The following is a 25,613-nucleotide window of genomic DNA, read 5'->3' on the forward strand; positions in this document are numbered from 1 at the left end:
TTTCTGTTATCACGGTTCTTAAAGTTTCCAATTTTAGTTGGTGCATTATAACTACTCAGAAGTTCAGGTATTTTTAAGTAGCTGTCAAAAGCTTCAAGCCCTTTATCTGACTGTTTGTATTAGTAATAGAAGGAGTTTCTGCTGTATATAAAATCAGTATTTTGTGCATTATTTTCATAGAACCCACTGTTAACTGGCCATTGATTTTTTTATTATTGCTAGTATGTTATTGGCTGTATTGTGGTTGAATTTTGTATAACAGCCAGAAAAGCTAACATGTTCCTTATTGGAGGCCATTATTTCAGTATAGACAGTCATCTTATATGAAGCTGCTGATTGTCTTCTGGAGAGCTTCTGAGATAGGAAACACTGAGCATTCAAAGAGTAGCCAGTAAAATTATCAGTTAGTCCAGGTTTTCTGTTCTTTTTTAGGTATCTGCTATTGACTAGATAAATCTTTGATCTCACTCAGTGTGTTGTAGGATGGAAATCAGTGACTGTGTTTTCAAATTTATATACTGAATTTACTTCAGTACCTTATGAGATGTATTTTGCATTTCAGTTTTACTGTGTGAAAAAGACAAAGGCTTAGGATGTCTTTAACAGATTAGCACATCAGTGTGTTTGTTTATACTTGTTTCCCTACCTGCAAAATTCCATTTTGTTTTGAAAGACGACTCCTGCACTGGAATTTTGGCAAATCCAGCAAATACCAAAGACCACAGCTTATGGGTTTTTATTAAAACTTTTCAGTGCTTTTGCAGAAGTATGTTTTTATGAAGCTGGTTGATTTAATATGCACCAACTTTTGCACAGTAAATTTTTAATGAAGTGGCTATTTTTACTTGAGCTTACCAAAAGGTCATTTCAAAAAAATCTGTGAATCTGTGGTCGTGATCAGCCATATCCAACATAATGGACTCACCTGGTCTGATGTAACTTATTTATATGCTGGTGAAGACAAGTTGACCAAAAACGATGGTGAATGATTTGCCTTGAGACTTCTGCAGTGAGCAGAGAAACACAGCAGATGTTATGAGGTATCATTATGGCTGCTAGGAAAAGTGATAGAGGGGAAGTAATAAAAAAATCTTTCCTCTAGTCAAATGTGCTTATTCCACAAGAAATACTGGTGGTGTTAGAAAGGAATTTAGGTATTGAGGGCTTAGAGTTCCTCCTCCACTCTGAGAAATAGTACTTAGTGCTTAACAAGAATAATCCATCCTGGATTGTATTTACTGGAGGCAGTTCAGACTTCCAGTAAATTTGGAAAACTGCTGGACACAAATATTACATCTAGGGGTTACAGGCTGCTGATAGTACAGAAGGAATTCAGACAGCCTGTCTTTTTCCCGTCATCCGATCGGAAGCTTCTGTTTATGTATATTGTTGGTCAAAGTTGTTGGGTGAGGAAATACATCACTCTCATCTGGTTTTGTGTTATACTAATATAAAGTTCAAATTTTCTGTGAAGCACATTAGTTTTATTTTCTTCCACTATTTGTTTCTAAATGCTGTTCTCTAGCAAAGGTTAGGGGCCTTGTAGAGGTGGTGGAATGCCACTACCTTCATGATTTCACTGAACTTTCTGCTCTGAAGTAATCTTTAAAAGTAATTCCCAAGAATAAATCAATGAAATTTGATAAGAATATTCATTTCTCCCATACCTTTCTTGCAAGCTGTTTTTTTTTATTGAGCTGTTTTGATTTCTAGTCTGCATAGTCGTTTCTGCAAGTATAATAATTTCACATTTTATATGTGGCATAAAGGTATTATTTGCAAGTGCCCTTTAAATTATAAATCAAAATTAATGTGATATAAAGATGTGTACATGCCATTTGAACAATATTAACAGAAAAAAAAAGTCAAACACACTGTATAAAAATGGAATTATACTATGCGCATTGGTTCCTCACTGGTTTTGGTTTGACCACCATCAAGCGATTGTTTAGTCTTCTACGAGTTTCTTAAAACAAGTTACTTAAAAGACACTTTTTAGAATTCTTCCTTGACATGACTGTCCTTGTATCAGCCAGCACATTTGTAGCATACCTTATTCTTTTTCTATTTTGTACTTCCCCATTCTTAAAATTTCCCATCAAGTTATTTCTGATTCAAAATAGTGGATGATAGAACACTACAATGTTTAGCAACTATTTTTTTTTATCCTTTTTAGAAAAAACATTTTGCACCTTTCATTTTATTAAATATTGCCCAGTAATTGTCATATAGTAAGCTAAGATAATTTGCAAGACTTAAAGCAGTGACAAGGTCTGTTAGTTGTGAAGCTAGTATGTATTGTATAGTATTTTATAAATTATAAAACATTAAGAATACATGAAATAATTATTGTATTAGAAAAATAGATTTTCGTTTTTTTAAAACACAACTTTGACAGGCAAGCAGCAAGGGACACGTGATGCAGTTGTAGTTTACTTCAGGATATTTAATTTGTTTTTTTCTATTATGTGCTGAAGTTTTAGTTTCTACTTTTGTAATACTAGAAGTAGCCTTAATTCACTGTTACAGTACATGAATTAAAGATACCTTTTTTGCTTTGAAGTATAACAAATCCTGTTTTTTAAGTACTCTTAGATCAGCAGGAGGAACTTTCATTGTAGCTAATGAGCTTACTGATATGACAGTTCCTGAAGATTCTTGTAATTAAAGCTGTCTCTTCTTTTAAACATAATGACTTTCCCACTTTTCTATTAGTATTCCAGACAAGAAATATTTTAGTAGTTTAGTACACTTTACTAATTTCTCATTTTATTGTATTCTAAAGATTTATATTGCATTTATCCAGGCTGCTGTTTTATTTGATTGACTCTAATTTACACAGACCTTACAGGTAACAGTGTGTAGAGTCTTCTTTTCATATAGCAATATAAAACTGCTGGTTTTCCATCCTCTAAAATTCATTAACTCATTGTGACTTTACAAGTAACATCCATTTTTTTTTCCTTTTTGAAACTTTATTCATTTTTTTCATAGGTAATTAATGTAAGTTTGGTTTGGGTTTTTTTTTTTTTTTAAAAAGCTAGGAAACAAGTTGTAAATGTGAAGTTGAATATATATTCGTTAAAAAAGAACACCCTCACTTACAATGTTTAAAAAGATTAGGAAAGCATGAGAGAATAATATTAATGTATGTGCTTTAAGCAATCTATATGTCAAAATGAAAGTGGTTTTTTTTTTCTTATTACAGAACATCTCAAAGTTCATAGCAAATTTCTCAGCAGTATTAAATAATATACTTTCTGCTATGCATTGCTTGGGCTTTTTGTTTTGTCTTAAGTCACAAATTCACAGGGTGTGTTTTCAGGTAGTCAGGATTGTTGTGTTTGTTTGGGTGGGATTTTTTGTGCTCTCAGAAAACCCTACAAACCTCCTGAGTTACTGCATACTGTATTATATTCAGTCAGTACCAAAATCAACAGATGGTTCTTGCAGATTACACAACTTTCTAACTTCTTATAGGAGACTTGTAGTTTGGAACGGTAGCCCATTCAGAGATTTACTTTGAAAAATGTTTGTAACTAACATGGTAACACTTTTATCTTAATTTTGTCTTTTTTTGGAGACTTCCTTTTTTTTTTAAATGCAAAGTTCATTTTCCAATTTCTTAATGTTATGTATAGGATATTTCTCTGCCTTAAATAAGAGTTTTCAAGAATGATGGCTATGAAAAATAACCAGGACACTTGCTACCAACCAGAGTTCCATTTTTAGAGGTCCGTTTTTATTCTTTATGTGTTACCTGGATTTTCTTTTATGGTGGCTCTTCAGAAAGAGAGTAAAAAGAGCTCTTCAGAGTACTGAAAAAAGAACAGTGTTCTTGTTCGTTTTCACATGTTAATTTAATTAATTCAGCTATTAGGTAGGTATCTTCACTTATGATATACAATTCGCCTGTGGTTTTGTTAATTTGTTGGGGTTTTTTTGTGTATGTAGGTTTGTGAAATACAGTTGAAAGTAGCTATTCAGAGATTTTCATGAATGGCAGAGAATAATGTGACAAATGACTTATGTTGCAACTTTCTGGTACACACAGGGCTGTAACTCAAAATCTAGTGGTAACAATCACAGAATTGCAAGAATCAACGTTAAGTGAAAACACACAGTTTATACTCTGAGTGAAACTCACTCTGTTACTCCCCCTATAAGAACTTCTAGTTTCTTTGTCTGTGATCCTGTTGGTTGCGTATCAAAACTGGACCCAAGGGAGGTATCAGACATCTTTTATGCCTTAGTTTATATGGAAAGAAGGCAATATATACTTTACAAGAGCTATTGAATACTCTTGTAAGTTAGTCTAAATACAGCTAAACAAACTAAGCATTCCTTACATCAAGTGAAAAAAGTCTTAAAAAATATATGGACTTAATTTCAGGGATTTTATCATAGATAGTAAAGAATTTGTTTTTATGCCTCATGGAAAATTGCCATCAAAGTTGGACAAAATGAGAATTAGTGAAATAACTCTATGAACAAGAATGCAGTACTTATTTTTGTAAAGGAACTTGCTTATTTGGGGAACAGTTGTACCCATTTCTAAAGATTTACTGTTACTTCAGTAAAGATTTACTTTTACTAGGAGCAGAAATGTCCTGGTGAAATGAGGTGAAGAGATAAAATTAAGACATATTGTTAATACAGTGGAGGATCAGAATATCACAATCAGGAAGAGGACTGAAGTGTGGGTGGGGGGGTAATAAAGAGAAAAATATTTCACTTAATTACGCTGCAACAAGTAGAACTTAATTTAGAAATCAGATCAATGTGCCTAACTATCAAAAGAGTAAGGTTGCAGAATTGCCTTTCTGGGACGAGGCTTCCTTGGTGGGGAAAGAAGAAACTATATGCTTTAAGATGGAGTTATATTGCTTATAACAATGATTATAAAAATGTGGTGCTCAAAATAGTAAATACTAAATTTTATGGCTCAAGAGATAGACAGTAATAGGAAATGAAGTTTCAGTTTGATTTAGCTTTCATCAAGACTCCTATTAACTGTAACATAATGGTATTAGCCTTAAAATAAATACTGAAGTGTAACAAAGTAATGACAGATGAATAATTCCATATGGAAAAATGGTTTTGAGATACCATTGTTTAAAAAGAATAAAAAATTTTAAGAGACATCTTTTTCCTTGCTTTTTGTTGTCAAGACTGAGAAAACATATAATGTTTGTAGCAATTAATTTTTGCAATATTATAGAGCACTAAGCAATAGAGGAAGTTATAAAGTAAATATTTGTCCATGAATGCAGTATTTAGAGTTGAAGTAGTCTTCTAGCCTAAATTGTGTGAAAGATTCTTATACAACACTGAAAAAGTATGTTATTTTGTGGCTCCTGTTTTTTGAAATTATTTGAAGAGAACTTGTTTTTTAATCTTGAAAATCTTAACCTACAAATATGTGTCTCTGTTTACCAGAAATGTACCATTCAGGAGATTAAGACAAATAGAATATTTTTGATACTTTATAGGGGGGAAATGTAGCTATCTGCTAAAGGACAAAGAAAAATATATCAAATGGGTTATGCAGAAATCAGTTGCAAGAGGAACCTTAAAATGGCAGGAAGGGCAATGGAATAGAAAAGCTGAATACATTGTGCAGGTATCTAGATCTTGAAGGTGAAAAAGCTTAATTTTAATGAGTAGGGAAGTGTTGCAAGTGCATATATATATGTGGGCTTGTGTATGAAGCTAACTATGTATGTGAACAAGGGGTAACAGGCACAAACTTAACATAGGAAGTTCCATCTTAACATGAGGAGGAACTTCTTTACTTTGAGGTTGGCAGAGCACTGGCACGGGCTGCCCAGAGAAGTGGTGGAGTCTCCCACACTGGAGTCATTCAAAGCCCGTCTGGACACCGTCCTGTGCAACCTGTGTAGGTGACCCTTCTCTGGCAGGGGGGTTAGACTAGATGATCTCCAGAGGTCCCTTCCAACCCTGACTGTTTTGTGTCTTGGGGAGTTAGAGATTGCAGTGATGGGATTGTTTAGAAGACTGATAAATCTGGGTGATTTAAAACTTTTATTTTAAACTTACTAGACTGATATTCATTAACATTTCATGCTAATGGTTCAGTCTTAATAATTATTAATCACTATCACTGCATATTAAAAGCAGCTAGTTATTAACAATCATATCCTAAATTAGCTGTGAATGTACCATACACTGCAGTCATCACAGTACTTCGTGGTCAGGGTCCCCAAGGGTCGAGTTGATGAGGCTCAAGAGCTCTTCAGTGAGGGAAGCTGCAAATGATGCAAGGGTCATCTTTCTATTCCCTCCTCCAAATTTGATTTCTTCTTTTCTAAGACGATTCTCCCTCTTGGCAGCTCTTAGTCCACCACTGCACCGTATCGCTATGTACTATGCAACACTGGGAGATATTACTTCCCCGTGTGGTGGCAGGTGCCATATCCTGTTGCTTGGTCATTTTTTCCCCTTGCCTTAGCAGCCACTTCTTTCTTTCATAGCAATCCAGTGATGGATAACCAACCATCATTGAATTGTTTGTCATTCAGGTGTTTCTGTTTTCAACTTCTGCCCATATTTCAGGTTCTGAGCTTAAACTGTACATCATAAAATGAGACATGTGGTTTCAGGCTGCATTTGACGCAGGAGGTTCTCAAAAGAAGTTTATTACAAGTCCAGCAGGCCAGGGCTTGTGTAGTATTACCATTGAACTATTATTATTAAGGAACTGGGTACAAAAATGCTTATGCACTGTTTACCAATTACACTACATTAGTGTGCTCATATTTGAATTCAAAATAGGAGAAAATTAATTAAATCCTTCTTAGGTAGCTGCTTCTTTCACGTGTGCAACCGGAGTTTGCTTTGGCTATAGAAGGGAAAGTCCAAGGGGTCAGGAGGCAATGGCATTGTCAGACCTTTGGGGAAAAAAAGAGTTCAATAAGAGGATTGTACACACTTGTTAGACACACACCCAAATCAAAGAAAAAAAAAAAAAAGCACACAAAAAAAAGGCAAGAAAGCCAGAAAATGGCTGTAGAATACAAGAGAAAATGTGGTCTTGGGAGAAATAAAGCATAAATAATGTCTTTTCAGTCTTCTGTGACACTGAGTAAGTATATCCAAGTAGATTTTATTCCACTGTTAATACCTATTTCAGCCTTTTGCCAGTGTTTATGGAAACCTTCTAATATTTTGCCTGTGGAATATTTCTTTGGTGCTCTAAACCATCTGACAATACAGAGGGTTTTTTGGTTTTGTTTTTGGGTTTTTTTTAGGCTATATTTTGTCATTTAACTTTACTTTTAAATGCTGCATCAAGAATATGTTGGCAATTTTAGAGAATTATTCAGTAAACTGTAAATTATTCATTAAGGCAAATGGAAAATAAGGAGGTGATTGGTGACAGCCAACTTGACTTCGCTAAGGGCAGTTGTGCCTGATAAATTTGGTAGCGTTCTATGATGGTGTTACAGTGTTGGTGGATAAGGGAAGAGCAACTGACATCATCTACCTGAACTCACTGTCCCACATGACATCCTTGTCTCTAAATTGGAGAGACATGAATTTGATAGATGGACAACTTGGTGGATAAGGAATTGGCTGGATGGTCACACTAAAGTGTTGCAGTCAACAGCTCAATGTCCAGGTGGAAACCAATGATGAGTAGCGCTCCTCAGGGGTTGATACTGGGAGCAGTGCTGTTCAACATCTTTGCTGGTGACACGGACAGTGGGATTGAGTGCACCCTCAGCAAGTTTGTTGACAACACCAAGCTCTGTGGTGCCATCCAGAGGGACCTTGACAGGCTTGAGAGGTGGGCCCATGCAAAGCTCATGAAGTTCAACAAGGCCAAGTACAAGGTCCTACACGTTGGTCAGGGCAATCCCAAGCACAGATACAGGCTCGGTGGAGAATGGATTGAGAGCAGCCTTGGGGAGAAGGACATTGGGGGTGTTGGCTGATGAGAAGCTCAACATGAGCCAGCAATGTGCGCTCACAGCCCAGAAAGCCAACCATATCCTGGGCTGCATCAAAAGAAGTGTGGCCAGCAGGTCAAGGGAGGTGATTCTGCCCCTCTACTCCACTCTGGTGAGACCCCACCTGGAGTACCGCATCCAGCTCTGGAGCCCCCAACATAAGAAGGACATGGATTGTTGGAGCATGTCCAGAGGAGGGCCACGAAGACAATCAAAGGACTGGAGCACCTCTCCTATGAAGACAGGCTGAGACAGTTGGGATTGTTGAGCCTGGAAAAGAAAAGGCTCCAGGAAGACCTTATAGATTAGGTATTGGGAAGAAATTCTTTACTGTCAGAATGGAAAGACAATGGCATAAGTTTCCCAGAGAAGTTGTGGATGCCTCATCCCTGGAAGTGTTCAAGGCCAGGGGCTTTGAGTAACCTGGTCTAGTTGGAGGTGTCCTTGCCCATGGCAAGGGGTTGGAACTAGACAAGCTTTAAGGCCCCTTCCAACTCAAACCTTTCTATCATTCTGTGAAACTCTGTCCATCAGTCCGGTATGAAGTTCAAATGGCAAAAGCAACAGTAGACAGTAGATTTTCAGATTTTTTTTTTAATATAATATGGTATATTTTTCTGCATCAGGCTAGAGATCAGCTTTGTCACTGTCTCCCCTCAGAATATAGGGGCCAGAATAGCACAAGGGGAGTGAAATACCTATAGGCAAGAAGAAGATTTTCTTGATTTGGAGATTGCAACCATCCAAGAGAACTGTCGCACGGGTTGGGCAGCACATAAGATTTCTGAAATGCTAGCTGAAATATCTGTTGCAAATAGTTACAGAAGGTTTACAGCAATACAAATGAGATAGCGCACAAATATTATTGCTTTGCTTTGGAGAAGTATTTCTAGGATTTAAGATAACACAGGTGTAGTCTCAAAACTAGATGAAATACTGTTTTAATGTTAAGCAAGAATAATGATCTGGGGATGGGGAAAAGGGGAGCAAAATCTCTCCACAGAAATTTGTTGAAAGAAAAAAAAACAGAGTACCATATTCTTCTATCGTAAATACCAGTTTCCATTTTTGCATTTTGATATTACTGAGATACAGAAGCAAAAGTTTAGTAAGTACATTTTTTACCAAGTTTTGCCAAGTAATGTTGTGTGACTGCAGAATATTTAAGAAACTGAGGAGAAAAGAATTATTTGGGCAATTACACATCTCTCTATCTGACCTTAATGATACGGAAGTTTATAGAGGAAAGGATAATCCAACATGTGGAGGTTAATGAGAGTAGCATAAAATGAAAACTAATTTATTGGTTGTAGACTAATCTGCCAGCTTTGACTTAATTTCTTTCTTTTTTTTTTGGCACAGGAAATCTATGTTGACTTCAGGAAAGTATTTGATATTATGAGAGAATATTCATTAGAATAAAAAGTGGGAGAAACTGTCTAAAAGTATTGTCTAAAATAAATATGGCAGAAAAATAAAACTTTGATATTAGGCCAATGAGCATGTCTGACAAAGCTTTGCCAGCTGAGAGGAGGGCTGGGTTGTCATCACTGAATGATCCTGAGGAAGCAGAGTAAAATAAATGAAAATCAATAGTGTGAAGTACAAGATCATGCATATTGATACAGTAATAAGAGCTTTGGTCAAGGAAAAAAAAAAAAAGGATATTTTATTCTAAGATAATCAGAGAATGTATTTCCAGTAGAACTGTAGAAACAGGAATGCAAACATTAAAAGGGCTGGTGGGTCATCTCCTGAAATACTGTGCAGAAAGGTTTTAAAACAGAAGCAGGTGAAGAGGCTTCTGGAATAATCATGGTATTGGAAAACCTGAATCAAGAGAGGAAACTTTAAGAGCAAAGTTGTTTTCAAAGGCAGAAGGTGAGGTGAGGAAATCTAATTATTATCTATAGAAATATCAGGAGCCTTTTTGCAAACAGGGGTATGCAAATTCAGCGGGTATAATTGGGAGAATGTTCAGGCACACATGCATTGTATTCAGTGAACGACTGGGTTTTGCAAGCTCACTAAACATTCAGAACCCCAGTCTTTGACTTTGTTTCAAAACTATCATATGAGTTGTTTACTTGGTTTGACTTGGGTTTATATCTGAATCCTCCCAGGACTAGGGGTCAAAGTTAGGATTTTTTTTTTTTTTTTCTACTCATCTTCCATTCTTCGATGTCCCTTCAGATTTTATACCATGTCTCCTAGAGATGCACAAGGGAAGGTTGGCAGGTATTTTATGTGATCTTTTTGTTGAAGAGCTGCTTATATTTACAGATGATTATTTTTTTCATCTGTTTTCACTAAATTGGAAGTTGAAAGACAATAGTACCAAATGAATACCAGCATATTGTGAGGTAGGGTCTGCTTGAGGCTGTCACCAGAAATATAGTCTTAAAGGAAAATATATCTAATAGTTGTGCACTTCTGAAATCAAAGGAATGCTGAATTTTTATATTCAGGAACAACTTAAGATCATGACAGAGGAAACAAAAACTTCAGAACAAGATAGAGATGTAAAGATTCTTGATCAAATATGTAACAAGGTGAAAAGAACTGAGGTAATAGAAATAAAAATCGGCTTTGCTGGAAGCAAGAATCAAAAAATCTCTTGTATATAAGCTGTTAATCAGCTCTAGGTACTGAGGTTGGTTGGTTTTCTGTCTGGGTAAAATAATGTAGCTGTTACTCAGCTTCTACCTGCCATTGATGTAGAGGGTTTTTTGGTGGGTTGGGGTTTTTTAGGGTGTTTTCTTTTGTTTTAAAACCCATGTACTTGCTGAGTCTCATCATTCTGACATTTTGTAAGTATGTCACTTCAATTTTATGCTATCACCTCTTTCTATGCAAGACAAACTATATTGTGAAGAGTCCTACCGATAGTTATATTAAGCACAAGCTATTATATTCTATGTTTCTTAGCAGCTTTCTAAGTAAATCAGTGTCTTAAAATTGCAAGTGTGCCTACCCTTGAAGGCTTCTTATGACAGCAGAACTATGACTTCATATTGAAATCAGGTTTGTTTGTGGAACCTGTGAATCAACATTGTCAGCTTCTAATTTTAGCTCTGCTTTCCAAACAAGGCAGTTTCTTAACTGTTGAAGCCAACTGACCTACCTGGTGATGATTTGGGCTTACCATTCACTGAGTGAAAATCTGCCAAGTCTAACATACAGTTGGAAAACAGTGTTTTTGAGTAAAAGGACAACAACAAAAAAATGTAAAAATTAGTATTATAAACAAAATGATGAGTTATAAATTATATGAACATACATTTATATTCCCTTATTCTTTGTAGAAAAGTTGATTGTCTCCAAATTGTTCGGGTTGTTTTTTTTTTTAAATTACATTAGTATTTTAACAGGTTGCCATTGATCGTTTTATAGTTGTGTTAACCTTTCTGCTGTGAATGGGATTCTAGTTGCTATGCAACATTTTACTCTAGTTGTTTGGGGACTCTGTAAGGCTTTTATGAGAGAAAGATGTGTTTAGTGTGTGTATCTTAATTTCCATTACATAACTTTACTCAGCAGGTGAAATAAAGGATCCACTACAGATCCTAGTAACATTATAGGGCCACAGATTTTCTGCAGGGGTGTTTTTAGATGAAGTTGAGGGTAGCTTTACCTTTATAGGTACAGTATATTATGAATGAATGCAATAAATAATGAAAAAAAAAAAAAAGAAAAAAATCAAATTATTAGACTAAAATTCAGAGTATGCTCTTATCTATATACATTATTCCTTTGGAACATACTTAAATGTTAAGTTTACTTCATAAACAATCATGAAGTAAGTTTTAACTGATTCCAATAATATAAATCCAGGATAGAATACATGCTAGCAGGAGTTATCCTCAGGTTACTTTTATGGTCTTGATAGTTTAATCAACTGTTTACAGATCAAGTGTTCAACTTCCACGCGTTGCTTCAAATGGATGAAAGCTGTATTTCTCTCTTTCTGATAAAGAAAATTTGCACTTTTTCTACATCTTTCTATAAATCCCTGATGTTTCAGTTTTACTCTTTTTCCTAAGTCCCTGTTTTGCTCTGCCGCACCATCTCAAGTGCTTGTACTTCCCTCCAGCTTGGCAAGTACTTTCGCTCTGACAAATCCTGTTGTGTTTTTTTACCAGGCATCGTGCTTTCAAACTGGGGAATAGACTCTTAGGTTTCATGCGTAGGTGTTTAAAACCCCCATTTTCTCTGTTTTGAGGGTCTTAGTTTCTTCATGATCTTCCATACAAACGTTCATATTTTCTGTTTCAACAGAATGAGATTGAAGAAAGCTTTGTGGTTCTTGGAGTAGTTTCAAAACTTGTCATTTGGTTAAGGAGAAGAGACAGACTGGCATATGTATATCTCAGGTTATTTAAACCAGACTGTGAATTGCAGTGCAAAACCTTAGGCATAAAAATAAAACAAAATACAGTGTTCAAAGAGCATACATCTAATCAAAATAAGGCAACCACAGAAGTGAGGGGAATTGAACATTGTAGAGTGACCCCTTCGTATTGTAATTTGTTCAGTGCGCTTCTATTTCAGAATTAAAAACATAGTATGGTGATTTGGGTAAGGTTTTAGCTCATGTATTTTACAAACCATGTTTCTTGTTTAAGGTGTTAACAGAATGAATGTTCTGTATTTTAGTCTCAGCGGAAAACCTGGAGAAGAGCCTGAAGCATATGGAGAGGCAACTCCAACAGCTTGAGAAGGATTTGCAGACTTTTCCAGTTCCTGAAGATAAGCACGATAAGTTTGTAGCAAAAATGTCAATATCCTTTGGAGTATTCTTAAAAAAAAATAATAAAAAAAAAGAAACCAACACCAAACCCCCAAAAAACAAACAACAGAAATAATTTAAACTGCATTACATTAAACTTTTAAATTCTTTGCATAACTTTTGTCTAGTCTGTAGCATATATTTTTGAAAAATATAGCTTTTTTCTGCTCAAAAACTAAGTACATGAACAGTCCAATTAAAAGATTCATCTGTAGTGGATAGAATGAGGAGAAGAATTCTTGCTGTCAGGTTTTACGCTGTGTATAAGTTTCTTAACTTAGGGAAAAGTAGCTATAATAAGAACTTAAGCATTTCACTTCAGTGTTAAATGATTTGTACATGAGAGTATCTTAAAAAAAGAGGTTTGTCACCCTGTGTTTATTTGTTTTTCAGTGTATGCATCACCACTGTGAATGTTTTTATACATGCAGTCACAGAACCAAAAATTTTCTCTTATTTCAGAAATTAGATTCATAACATGTAAAAACTGGATTCTGGTCTTATTTTTGCCAAAATTCCTTTTCTCACTATTTATTCCAAAACCTTCAGCCAGCTTCACTGCCTGCCTCTCTCATAAGAAAGCCTTGGGACATGAAGATACTTAATTAAAGCAGAAAAAAACGTTCTTTCACTTAAATCTCTATCAGGTGATGGTCATATATGCTTGGCACTGAGACTAATCTGGAAGCAGAAATATCAGCAGTTAGAGAGGCAGGTTGAAGTTTCCTCTGCAGGCATGGTTAGGTTATTACCTAGCTGGAAGACTACTTCGTTATGTACAAAGGCAGGGGCACTCAGGGGACAGTTCTCTTGATTAATCTCATACTATTGAATAAAAGATGGCAAGGGACCCTCAGGCCAAGTGGATACAGTGGTTCTTGCTGCATAAGGGCCAGTTTCCTCTTCAGGAGACTAGCTGCAACCAAAGTGTCTACAACTTAGCTTTAGGCCTTCTCTGGACTCTGTGGGTTATCTGTAACCTTTCAGTTTTGCTACTAATTTTTGTGTAAGGTTGGGTATTTTGTTGGTGAGGTTGTTCTCGTGGTGGTGGTTGTTGTTGTTGCTGGCTTTTTTTTCCAGCTCAATGTGATTTTGAGAGATATGTTGCAGCCCACCAGCATGGAGTCTCTATAGTACAAAACATAAGTGTTGTCCCTGAAGAAGCCGATAGCATAGTAGGGGACCGAGGAGAGGGGTCCTGAAGGCAAGAGATAAACTATTGCAAGGAAGTTAGGGGAAAATGTATCCCTGATAGCTTTCTCAGAATTAGTGCTAGGACTATGCAAAGTCTGTGCTTGGTTAAGAAAATAATGTGTAGTCTAGGAAGTTAGGAATGGGGAGCGCTTACTAAGAAATTTAACCTATGAAAATGGACAGACTTTTTATAATCCATTAGAAAAGAATAGACTATTTCAGTTGGAAGGGACCTACAACGATCATCTAATCCAAAACAGTCATGATGCTGGCACTTAAAATACCCTATAACCTTTTACATTTTTAAGCTGAAGACTAGGGTTTCAAGTAACAAGTAATTTAGCATACAGCTTTCTTTGGACATGTGGTTATAAAACTTCTGTACCTGTAAAACAGATAAGAAAGAAATTAGAAAATTCAGTTGAGAGTAAGTGAAGAATACCCTGAAGAAAACAGCTTTGCTTAAGAAGGAGAGCACAGGAAAACTAAGTTGAGGAACAACTATGTACTTCTATGCTAATATCAAAAATGCAACATGTAGGAAGGCTCATTTCCCTCTATGTTACTGACATATTGGGCATTTCTGAAACTTGATGGCAGGAAGTGAGTGGAATACTACTAAGTATATATGAGTTTATAAATTGTATTTAAAACAGAATAAGTCACAGTTGTAGAGAAACAGTATGAAAGGTTAAAATATAATAAAAGTCAGATAAGGTAAACAGGTGGAACTTGTCAATAAATATCGTAACTTTTCCATAGGTTGAAATTCCATCCCCATATATGAAGAGCTTTAGAGCAGTTTACTGATTGCTTAAAAAAGATAGTGATCATCTTAGGAAATGCAAAGGAGGATCTATATGTCATCTTTTTCAAGCATCTCAAAAGCTGTAATCCTGCCAGAGAAGACATAGATTGTCAGTGTGTGCCAAGAAGATAAGCCATAGCCATAAAGATAAATTTGTTCTTTGCATCAGTTTTCTCTAGGGAGAACTTTGGTTGACCCCACTGTGCAATATTTTGTGTGGAAGGATAATCTCAAATGAAGGAGTCAGTAGAAGTTTTTTTGAAGGAAAATATAAAATAAATAGCAATAAATCCGCAGGAGTAACCAGTGGTCACAAAATACTTGAAAAGATTTTAAAATTAACTTAAATATAAACCTATTGGACTATAGATTCTTACATGAACTAAGTTAGCCCAAGACACCAAAAGAATCAAAGCTGAAAAAAAGCACGTGAGTTTTTTTAAAAGGTCTTCAAGGAGGAACTGCAAGTCTGGCTTCTCTACCAAGAAAAATGAAGAAGACTAAATAAAAACAGAACATGTATATATGGGAGATATATTAAGATGGGGGAGAGTCAGCACGGGTTTTGTAAAGAGAAACCTTCCCTTGCAGATCTATTACAGCATGCAGATAAAGGCAGGAGAACCAGTAGAGCATAACTGAATTTCCATGAACCTTTCAATAAGGTGTAGTAACAAGGCTTCCAAGAAACGAAATTTTTTAGGTCAAAAGTGGAATGATTTTTTTCTGGATCAATATCTTAAAAAAAATAAAACAACCAACCAACCAACAAAACCAAAAACTCAAGTCAAAAGGTAGATAATGGCAGATGCTGACAAATGAACAAGTGAACTTCAATGATGCTAGAGTAATAGGCCTGAAGGAAAAACATTATATTAGAACAACTGAGAACAACTGTAGTTACGAGCAAGCAGAAAACATAAAGAAGTTGCTATAAAAATCAGTAATACTCTTATATCTGGAGTGCTTCCATCACCCGATCTCAAAAAGTATACTGTATAGCTACTGATGTGGCAGAGAACGGTGACAATGATCATACATTGCATACACAGTATGCAATAGTTTCTGCATCAGGGATGTTTTAATAAATTAGGACTCTGAAGGTAGAGAGCCCAAAAAGTTAGGAAAATACAGTAAAAATACTTGTAATTTTTTATGCCATACAGAAGGAAAGCTAGGAACATATTCATTGTGTCTTATAAATAACCAGGGTTCATTTCGTGTAAAATACTGCCCAGCAGGTTAAAACACACAAACAGAAATTTTTTCTAACACAACTAACACTGTATCATTTACTTTTAGGACGTTGTAGAGGCTGAAAATGTAAATTAATTTTGTATGAGGCATAGATAGTTAGCTAAACATAGAATGTCTGGAGCTATTAAACACAGTAGTCCAGGGGTAGCTTTAGCTCAGAAAAATCCCTGACATGCAGGCTGTTAGAAACTAAATAGGACATCAGTTAAATTATGCTATACTTACCAAGTTTCCTTCTTGTTTTCCCTAATCATTGGGTATTGATTGCTGTCAGAGACAGGTGAGATGAATATGTGGTCTTACTCAGAGTAAATCAGTACAGGTAAGACCAGCCATACTACATATTTCATTGTATCAGACTATTCAATATTTTGAACAGTAAATATTATGAACAGGAATAGTTTGCCCTCCCTGACTTCCCTTCCCAGCAGACAGGCAGTAATTTCAAAACAGTGAAGTTGCATATGGTTTCTAGTAATGTCTGTGAACACACTAATTACAGCAGCTCACTTTTAGAAAAACGGGAACTTCAATAAATTACGAAGCAAAAAAGGTTTGATGTAAAGGTTAGATAATCCCGCACAGCATGATGAAGCCTGGACCTGTCTTTACTTTTATTCCTATGACAAGGAAAGCTGAATGATGCTGATGTCTTGAAAGGCATGCAGCTCATAAAAAGAAAGCAGCAGGAAATCTGAGAAAGGAAGGATGGTGCTTTGTTGGAAATAATTTTTCATCCTAAATACAATTAAGCTCCATGGACAAGCAGGCTACTTCATCCTGTCGCTAAATATCACAACCCAAAGGCCCCTAATGAACTGATTAGCATTCTTGTTTCTTTAGGAAGTCAGATATATGCACAGTTGGTGCACTCTTTTATTGACAAAGTCTATAATTATGAATATTTCTCCTATATATTAGATTTACTAGTTTGTTAGTCATCTTATGTATACTAGCTGAAAAGAAATAATAGTTATTATTGCAGTTCTGTTTGCTTTAATTAGGAAAGTCAAAGAATATTGAATTGATATTGATCTAGAATATTAAATCCATTGAGTGAAATGTTCAATAAAAAGCACAGTGAACAAAATACACTTGTACATTCAAAATAAAAAAATTAATGGGAGAGTATTTAAATTGCATATTAAAAGCTTAATTAAGTAATTTAGTCAACATGCTCTTTATCAGTCCAGCTCGCGACTCATGATTTTCTAAGTAGCAGCTGAGAAGCTCTTGACAAGTTTCAGCCTACCACTGAATGTAGTGTTGATGGTGATTTTCACAGAAGCTTATGGAACTAACACTTGAGAGACGACGAGTTGGTTGCTGCTTTTCAGCTAGGAACAGAATCCTTTTTTTTTTTTTATTAGTTCTCTATTCCTCTTTCCTTGTCATTTAAGTTAATTTGTTGACATGGTGAAAAGGGAAGGAAGGAAGGAACAACACTTACCCAAGTCCGAGCCTGATTCAAGTGAGGCAGAAGCAGCTCACTGCAGCTGTGAGGAAGGTATTACATGCTGCCTCTAAACTGTTAATTACTTAATCAGCCTCATCATTTGAATTTCCCTCTGTGCAACATAAACAAACGGAATGCTGTAAGATGTCCTCACATCCTAAGGACTAAGATTACAGGACCTGAACTCATTAGGTGAAAAAAGGTTGTATGTTGGTCTTTGGGACAGTGTCAAGATGTTGACTGTGTGGACAGGTAATGAGATAGGGCTTTGGCAAACAATGCAAATTTAATTTAAGTATATAATTCTTTTATACAGGTCTTTAATTTCTGGTCTGGACTTTAGGTGTGTGTTACAGTTAACACTGGTTTTGCTTATGGTGTATGCACACTGCATGCAGCAGCTCTGCGTCAATTTGGTTTAATATAACATGGAGATAAGTAGGAGTGAGTGAGTCAAGGAAAAGGTATTATTTGAGAAATACTCTTCAGAAAGTACTGATTTAAAAATCTAAACATTTCTGTTTGTTTCTTGAACTATTATATTCAGATACAGAATTTTACTGTTGAACCTGCTATATGCGTATAAAAGGAAGTCTCTATGACACGTATTTTTCAGACAGTTGCAACTATTTTCCCAAGAATTTGATATGGGAAGTCCTCAACAGTGCCCTACAACATTCACACCCTTTTGCCTTAGGAGAAAATAATTTGTTGAAATTCTGGTTTGAAATGGCCTCAAAGTCTGCTTGCAGTAGTCGTTGAAAAGTTTGCTATGTTTTTACAGAGACTGTTGCTGGCTAGTGTAGTGACAGTCTCAGTTCCATTTTGAAGATTCTGCTAATATATATGTAGCAACCTGTGCCCATGTTAATTTTATTTTTTTTTCTTGTGCAGAATCGTATTCCTTTTCTGGATTGTCTACACTTAATACGTAGGTTAGCTTGTGAAAAAACCCACAAGTGGTGAATATGGGGTCTTTTAAGGAAATGTTTGGTACAGATTAACATCATTCATTATCTGCTCTAGGGTAACAACAGCTGTTTTTACTTGGCTTGATAGCCTGTACTATATTAGTATTTTATGTAGCACAAAATTAAAATCAGTATAAACTTCAGACAAGCAATTCAGTATGAACAGAACTGCCATGAATATGCAAGACCAAACAGACCGCAGTTAGAAATTTTGCCGTAGATACTACTTGTCTCAGCCCTGTGTTGCTTTCCTGTTCCATTAATGAGCAGAATGATGATCTGTAGTCCCATGAGTCCAAAAAGGCAGTCGGTGAAGTGAAGCCGCTTCAGAAAAAGTTAACAAATACCTAACTTCTTGATTTCCTTTTACTCCTGCCTGTGTTGCAGCTCTGCTCTACTTCTGTCTTCATTCATCCAAAACCAATGAATTCTGTAGCTGATAATGCATATATATCAACCTGTTCATAATAATTACAGTTGGGATTGCTGTACTCAGTAGTATTCCCTGTTGTCTCCAGTTTAGCTAGTGCTGGCTAACAAAAGCCATATTTAAGGCAAATAGGAAGGGGACTTATTAAAAATACCTAAATTGAAGCACAGTCTCAGTAGAATGCCAAGAGCTTAAGGTATCCCGTGATGCACCAGGCGGAAAACAAAAATCTCCGGATTCATCATGTCTGACATTGAAATACTGGTTAGAAAACATCTTTCCAGAGTGCTGTATTTTGAGTTTAAAATTGTGTATCACATATTCAAGAAGAGTCAGTTTTAACAGTATAAACTAAAACTGTATTAACATAGCTGTAACTTTAGCTATGTCTTGCAGAATATTACAGAAATTTCGTCTCTCACCTCCGCCCCCCTCAGGCTTTCTTTTCAGGATGTGCTCTGGCATATCATTCATTTACAAGGTGAAGTATACGTTTTATTGATAATTTAAAGGGTTTTTTTTCCTCAGGTTTTTTTTTTTTTTCCTTCTTAGAAAGCTGAAGAAAGTTACTGGAATGTTTGATGTATGGCACTTATACACAGTGACAACAAAACAAATGTATCTAATTTTCCTTTACCCTTCCACTCTGTGGAAATAAACAGCCTCATAATTGCAAAAAAAAAGTAGTGTAGTTTTCCCTAGGTTCTGATAATCACAAATAAGTATCCTGAATTGTGTGATCAAAAATAAACAAGATGTAGAAATGCTTGCTTCTAGTTTCACTCAGCATTAATTCTACTGTTTTCCTTTATTACAGTTGTTTGTTGCTTTGGTTTGTTTGGGTTTTTTTCAACTGCTGGTATTTCTTTTGAGGTTCCTAACTTGTGTTTTGTCATGTCTTGTTTCTCATAATCCTTTTTTTATTTAGTATTTGGGTAGCTATTACATACTAACCTCTCATCAGCTTTCCTCACTGTCTCACCAATAGCTTTTTAATATCCTTAATAATTTCAAAGAAACTCAACTCTTAAGGGTAGCTTCCTGTAAGCTTTGTGCATCTTGGGAGCTAAGTAGAGGCGAGAGATTCAAAGTGATATGGAAGAAAAATTTGGCCAGCTACATCAATTCTCTTTGAGCTGTTGCTAGCCAGCAGAGGCAGTCTGAAGCTGCTCACGAGCTGCATCTTATGTCAATAGAAAGATGGAAAGCATCTCAATACTGGCTAAGGAGCCTTGTCAGAGGAAGAGAAACTCTGAAATCAAGTGGTCGGGAGGTGATGGAAGATGTATCATTTAAAATCATCAAAATCTAGGTGCTTTGCTAGTCCTTTTCTATAAGACTTTCTCAGTGGAGACTCTTCTGCCCTTACAGACCCAGCTAATCGCCATCATAGTGACTAATTTGAATGTTGTGAAAGTGTATTATTTCTCCTTTCCTGTATGCGTCTGAGGATATTATTGTATGACTTTCTGGCATGGATTCTAAATCACAAAAAGAAAACCATTAACTGCTTTCTTAGTATTTTAAAAGGAACATTAACAAACCGGAAGGACATTTAATAGTGAAATTGAAACAGATTCAGCCTCTAAACAAAACTAACAGAAGAGTGCATTGCAAAAATCCTGAAGGGCAAAAGCACTCACCCAGCAGTAGATTATTACTCTGTATTTAAACCAGCATGGTGAACAAAAACTGTGTTTGTCTACATTTTAATGCACTCTGTTAAAAATCCTGTGCTTCATAAAGTGACCGTAGTATATGTATCTGTAGTATGAAGTATAGAAATACAGTAAATTCTCTTTTGCATCAGTTGGGGTGGGCAATTGGGAATAAAGGGAAAATTTTTGTTTCTTATCTTTTGTAGTCTTACCTGCAGCAGGAAAATAATGTAATATAAATATTTTGTTTAGCTACCATTCCATTAAAGTAAGCACTTCATGAAGTTGTCTTACATAAGGGAATGACTACAGACAATATTTCTTCTCTGAGTTTCTTTGACAAACTATATTATCAAAATTCTTGAATAAACATGGGGTTTTTATTTAATTTATGTTTTGCATTATTTCGGTGCTGTTTATGAGTTGTCTATCTCTTGTAGAAACAGCTCTATTGTTTTCACTGCTAATTTAATTAAGTTGCATTGACATTGCAAATAACCTTAGAAAAAGCATAAATACCTGATGCAGCCACCAGGAATAGAAATGAATGGATTGCTGTTGCAACAGCATTTTTTTAAAAAAAAAAACAGTTAAGATGAAGTTTTTAGTCTTTCATAGTTTTTACTTTTAATACTGTTGTTTATTAATATTTCTACTTTTGCTCTAATCTTAGCGGAAACTATATGATTTCTTGATATATGAAAGTATTCAGGTTGGCTATTGGTGTCTGTACCTAAATTCCATATAAATAGTAATTTATATATCTAAACTTTCAGCTTCAATAAGGAGACAGTGATACCAAATAAACTACATAGCTGCTTGAAGTTAGATTAGTCCCCTATTTTTCATTTCATATAAAATTAAATGCTAATGGAATAATCTTTAAATTTAAAGTGGCTGTGAAAGTTTGATGAGAGCACCCTGATTTATTCATAGGCTTAATATACACAGTAAATACTAGGAAGCATGTATTATTTTGATACTTCATTTGATGCAAATGTAAAATGTGTATGAAATACAGATCGATGTTAAGGAAAAACTGGGCATTTGACTGGATTTACTGAGTATTCTTGCAGCCTTAACAGCAGCGTACAGCTTTCTAGTTCATGCCAAAGAAGATTTTCAGAAACTTTCGCGGATGCACGAGAACATGGAAAAACTCTATCAGAACGTGATGAGGTATTATGCCATTGATCTGAAGAAAGTTTCGGTGGAGGAGTTTTTAACAGACTTAAACAACTTCAGGACAATGTTCATGGTACAGTCTGTTTATTTTATGCTTAATGTTTTTTAGAAATTAGTTTTCTAATCTTTCAGTTACTGAACAAACTAAAAATAAATGCATTCCTCCTCAAACGCCATCTGATACTCATACCAGAAATTTTACTTTGCACATCCTAGATTTTTAGGATATCCTAAAGATAATGGAGTTTTGAATTATTATTTGTGGATTATTTCTTTCTGAAAGAATTGAAAATTCCTCGTAACAATGAATGTAATTTAAATCTGAGCCTCTTATTATGCATGTATAACCTAAAGGGCAAAAATCTGAAACTCTAACTTTTTAAAATATGACTGCATTTTCTGTTTAAAGGATGCTTGTTATTTACTTAAAAATAAATATTCTAACAATTATTCTATATTTATAATGCAAATCTTCCCATGCAATATCCAGACCAAAGATTTTATTTCATTTAATTTTTTGTTTGCCTGCAGCACTTGATCAGTGCCAAAGTTTGCGTCTGTAAGCAGGTTCCCTGCTATGGAAACTCAGAGCTCCTTATCCTGGCTTAAAAAATAGTATATTTTCCTCAAACTCGGTCTGTTTCTAAGGACCTTTAATTTTTCTGACAATATATTGTCTAGGCTTTTGATTTTATGCATTTTTAAATGCTTACTTTCTTCTTTTTCCTTTTAAAGAGGATGATCTTTGGGGGTAGGGGCTAAAAAATGATTATTTTATTATTATTTTATATATTTTAATTATATTTGAGAAACAGACAATAGACTGATCCAGGTTATTGTTGGATAGCTGCTTTTGTATAGAGCTCAGAACGTATTTATAAGCATAATTCAGACTCACTGTTAGTTAGCATAACTTTGCCTTGGAGTCATCTAAAATAGTCATAGATGTGGAGGTTAGCTCTGTCCTTGTGTCTCAGGGCAGCATCTGCATTACATATACAAATGTATGCACATACTAGCTCATCATGAAAGCTTGAACTATTTTGGAAATCTGATTTTATTTTTCTTTGGGTATTTTTTGAGTCCGAATGCTTTTTCATTACGGGTACAAATTTTAATAGTAGGGGTTCTTTTTTTTTTTTTTTTTTTGTTCTTGTTTGGTTTTTGTTTTTAATTCTACCAAAATGTGAGTTAAGAATTTAACAACAGACCTTTCTGAAAAGTGAGGTAGAAATTTCTCACCATGGTATTTTTTTGCATGTTTGGAGCTGATTATGTATGACTATAAACAGTCATCTTGGCAAATTTCAGGATAGTGACATGTTTGCCAAAATATTGCAGGGTTTTTTACCATTGTCAATGTTTCTTCTGGAATAAGGATGATTAATTTGATGATGTACTTCAGAATACATACTCAAGACTGCTATATCCCTCAACTTAAAATAACCAACAACTTGGGGAAAACTGATGGCTATATAAGTTCAAAATACTTTCATAAAGCTCTTATTTAGGATTAGTGAGGATCACTATCTTGGTCATTTATAACTATGTCCAGATTTGGTAAAGTTAGAGGGGCAGGGAGAGGTTGTTGATTTTGTGTGGAGATTGTTGTTGGTTTTGATTGTTCGGGGGGAGGGGGGGGGTGTTGTGTGGTTGTTGGGGTTTTTTTTTAAGCTTTCATTGCAAGAATATTTTTTCTCTTTGATTCTGAACACTTGGGTGGTAAGCAACTCTTTCTCAATGAAGAAATGGAGGAATAAAAAGGCAGGTCCCCAACTGTATATGAATTTATTCATTTATAACTTGGAAAAGGTGACTCATATCACATCTGGCTACCTATGATTACATAGCTTAACTTACTGGCTACACTCCTGCAGGAATGTTGTCTGAGCATGAGGTTTGTGACAAAGTCTGGAGCAGTGATCTAACTCATGCCTATTGATCTGTAGAAAGATTCAATTAGTCATTTTGCCATCTACCCCTCGTTGCAGCCTGACGCTTATCATTACAACACACTTATTTACGTTGCTTGCATGTTTCCCAGTCTTCTTTGGTTTTGCATGGTTGGTTGTTAGGGTTTTTTTTTAAGGATTTCAGATATGTCTGAGGTTGTAGATACAGAAAAATACTTCTTTCGTAGATATTGAGAAAAGGTTTGAAATTCCTGCGTCCATCTATTTTGAGGAAAGGACTTAAAATGAAACCCGTATTTAGCAAACATATTGCAACATGTAAAGATTACCAGGCCTCTGCTACTTTGGAGTTTAACAGCTTAAAAATTAGAAGGCACAATTCAATCAGAACGATTTTGCTTGGCAAGTTGCATATGCCAGATTTTTCAACATGGGCATTGAATATGTTTTCTTAACTTCATCAATGGCTAATTTGAAACTCAGGAGTCCCATTTCAAAACTGCTAAATGTTATGAAATAGTTGTATTACTTCAATTTCTGATGTTTAAACCATACCTCCCATTTAAATGCTGTAGAATAAAAATTCTAAATGCTTAGGTTCATTTTGAATTGGAGACTTAAAGAAGTGGCTGTGCTTTGCCTTAATTTCCTCGTATTTCTTTTCTGTGTCTGTAAAATTAGCGCTGATACTAAGCCCTGCTTCACAGCAGTGTTATAAAGATAGATTAATTAATGCTTCGAAGCAGTTAGATATTATTGATGAGCACGATAGAAGAAACCTTGAGGAAAATTAATAATTCTGTCTTGCAGAGCACAGTTTGAAGGCTATGTAAAAAAAGTGTGTAGATAAGGCATGAAACCACTTATCATTCAATGACACTAAACAAAATATTGAGTACCTGCTCAGTTTTGAGACTTTTTGGAAAAGATTTTCGAGCTACCTAGTGTGAGACACCTGAGGTCTGATTTTCAGAATTGTTTAGCATTGGTCTTGATTACTGACAGAAACTGAAGGTGGTTGGCATCCTGGAAAACTTCGCTCAAAAGACTTTTAAATTTAGTGCTGAAAAATCATGGGATTCTTAAAAAGTCCATAACTAAAAGACCACTTAAGTCACCATTAGGTGTGGGAAAGTGAAGTTCAGTCATCCTTGTTGTCAAGCGAAGTTGATTATTTGCATACAGTACTTACCTACTTATAACGCTTTTTTTGTTCTCAATTTATGAAGATGTTTAAAACATTAAAAAAAAACATGTTTAAATCTGGAGCCATAGACTTCGGGTACGTAGTGAACTTTGGACTGCACTTTGTACTTCAGTAGTATTTAGTGGCTGTGACAACTATTATTCACATTCTTTGAGCACCAAATCTAGAGTACATTTAGTTGGCTGGATCCAAAAAATGGGTGAAGGACCTTACTTTCAGTGCTTTAACTCCCAAAGCTAAATTCCTGGTACCATCAGTAGAACATCTTAGGTATCGGATGTCTCTGTTAACCTCCTTCTGTGCTTTCACACACCTGGAAGTGTTCAAGGCCAGGTTGGATGGGGCTTTGAGCAACCAGGTCTGGTGGGAGGTGTCCTTGCCCATGGCAGGAGGGTTGGAACTCGATGATCTTCAAGGTCCCTTCCAATCTAAACCATTCTATGATTCTATGATTCACAGCATCAGAGGTGCTGCTAACAGGCTCATTTTTCTCCTTGGAAGGATACCTTTCTGAAAGAAGATGAAACAATTGTAGTATTTTGTCTTCTTATGTTTAATGGTTAGAATTTTCCTGCGGTTGTAGGAGAGGAAGGAAAGAAGCCTTGGGTCAACAATTCCTGTCCAAGACAGTATGCTAATCAAAGGACTATAGAAACCCATTCTTCCTATTGACACTAGGTTGCTCTGCAGCAGAAACATGACTTAAAGAAGCAGAAGAGCAACTAAGTAAAAGTTTGTTCCCTAGACTCTAAAGTATTTTCCTTTTATATTA

The 25,613-nt window shown here is 35.5% G+C and overlaps 1 protein-coding gene across 1 annotated transcript in view; it reads left to right on the top strand.

Moving 5' to 3' along the window:
• LOC104285682 (protein diaphanous homolog 3-like) overlaps positions 1 to 25,613 on the top strand; it is a 185,149-nt gene that overhangs the window by 81,068 nt on the left and 78,468 nt on the right. The window contains 2 exon segments of the mRNA XM_009884160.1: positions 12,630 to 12,754; positions 21,630 to 21,794. Of these exon segments, the coding sequence (XP_009882462.1) occupies positions 12,630 to 12,754; positions 21,630 to 21,794 (290 nt within the window).

This window comes from Charadrius vociferus, unplaced genomic scaffold (assembly GCF_000708025.1).
Source record: "Charadrius vociferus isolate BGI_N301 unplaced genomic scaffold, ASM70802v2 scaffold314, whole genome shotgun sequence".
Lineage (NCBI taxonomy): Eukaryota > Metazoa > Chordata > Aves > Charadriiformes > Charadriidae > Charadrius > Charadrius vociferus.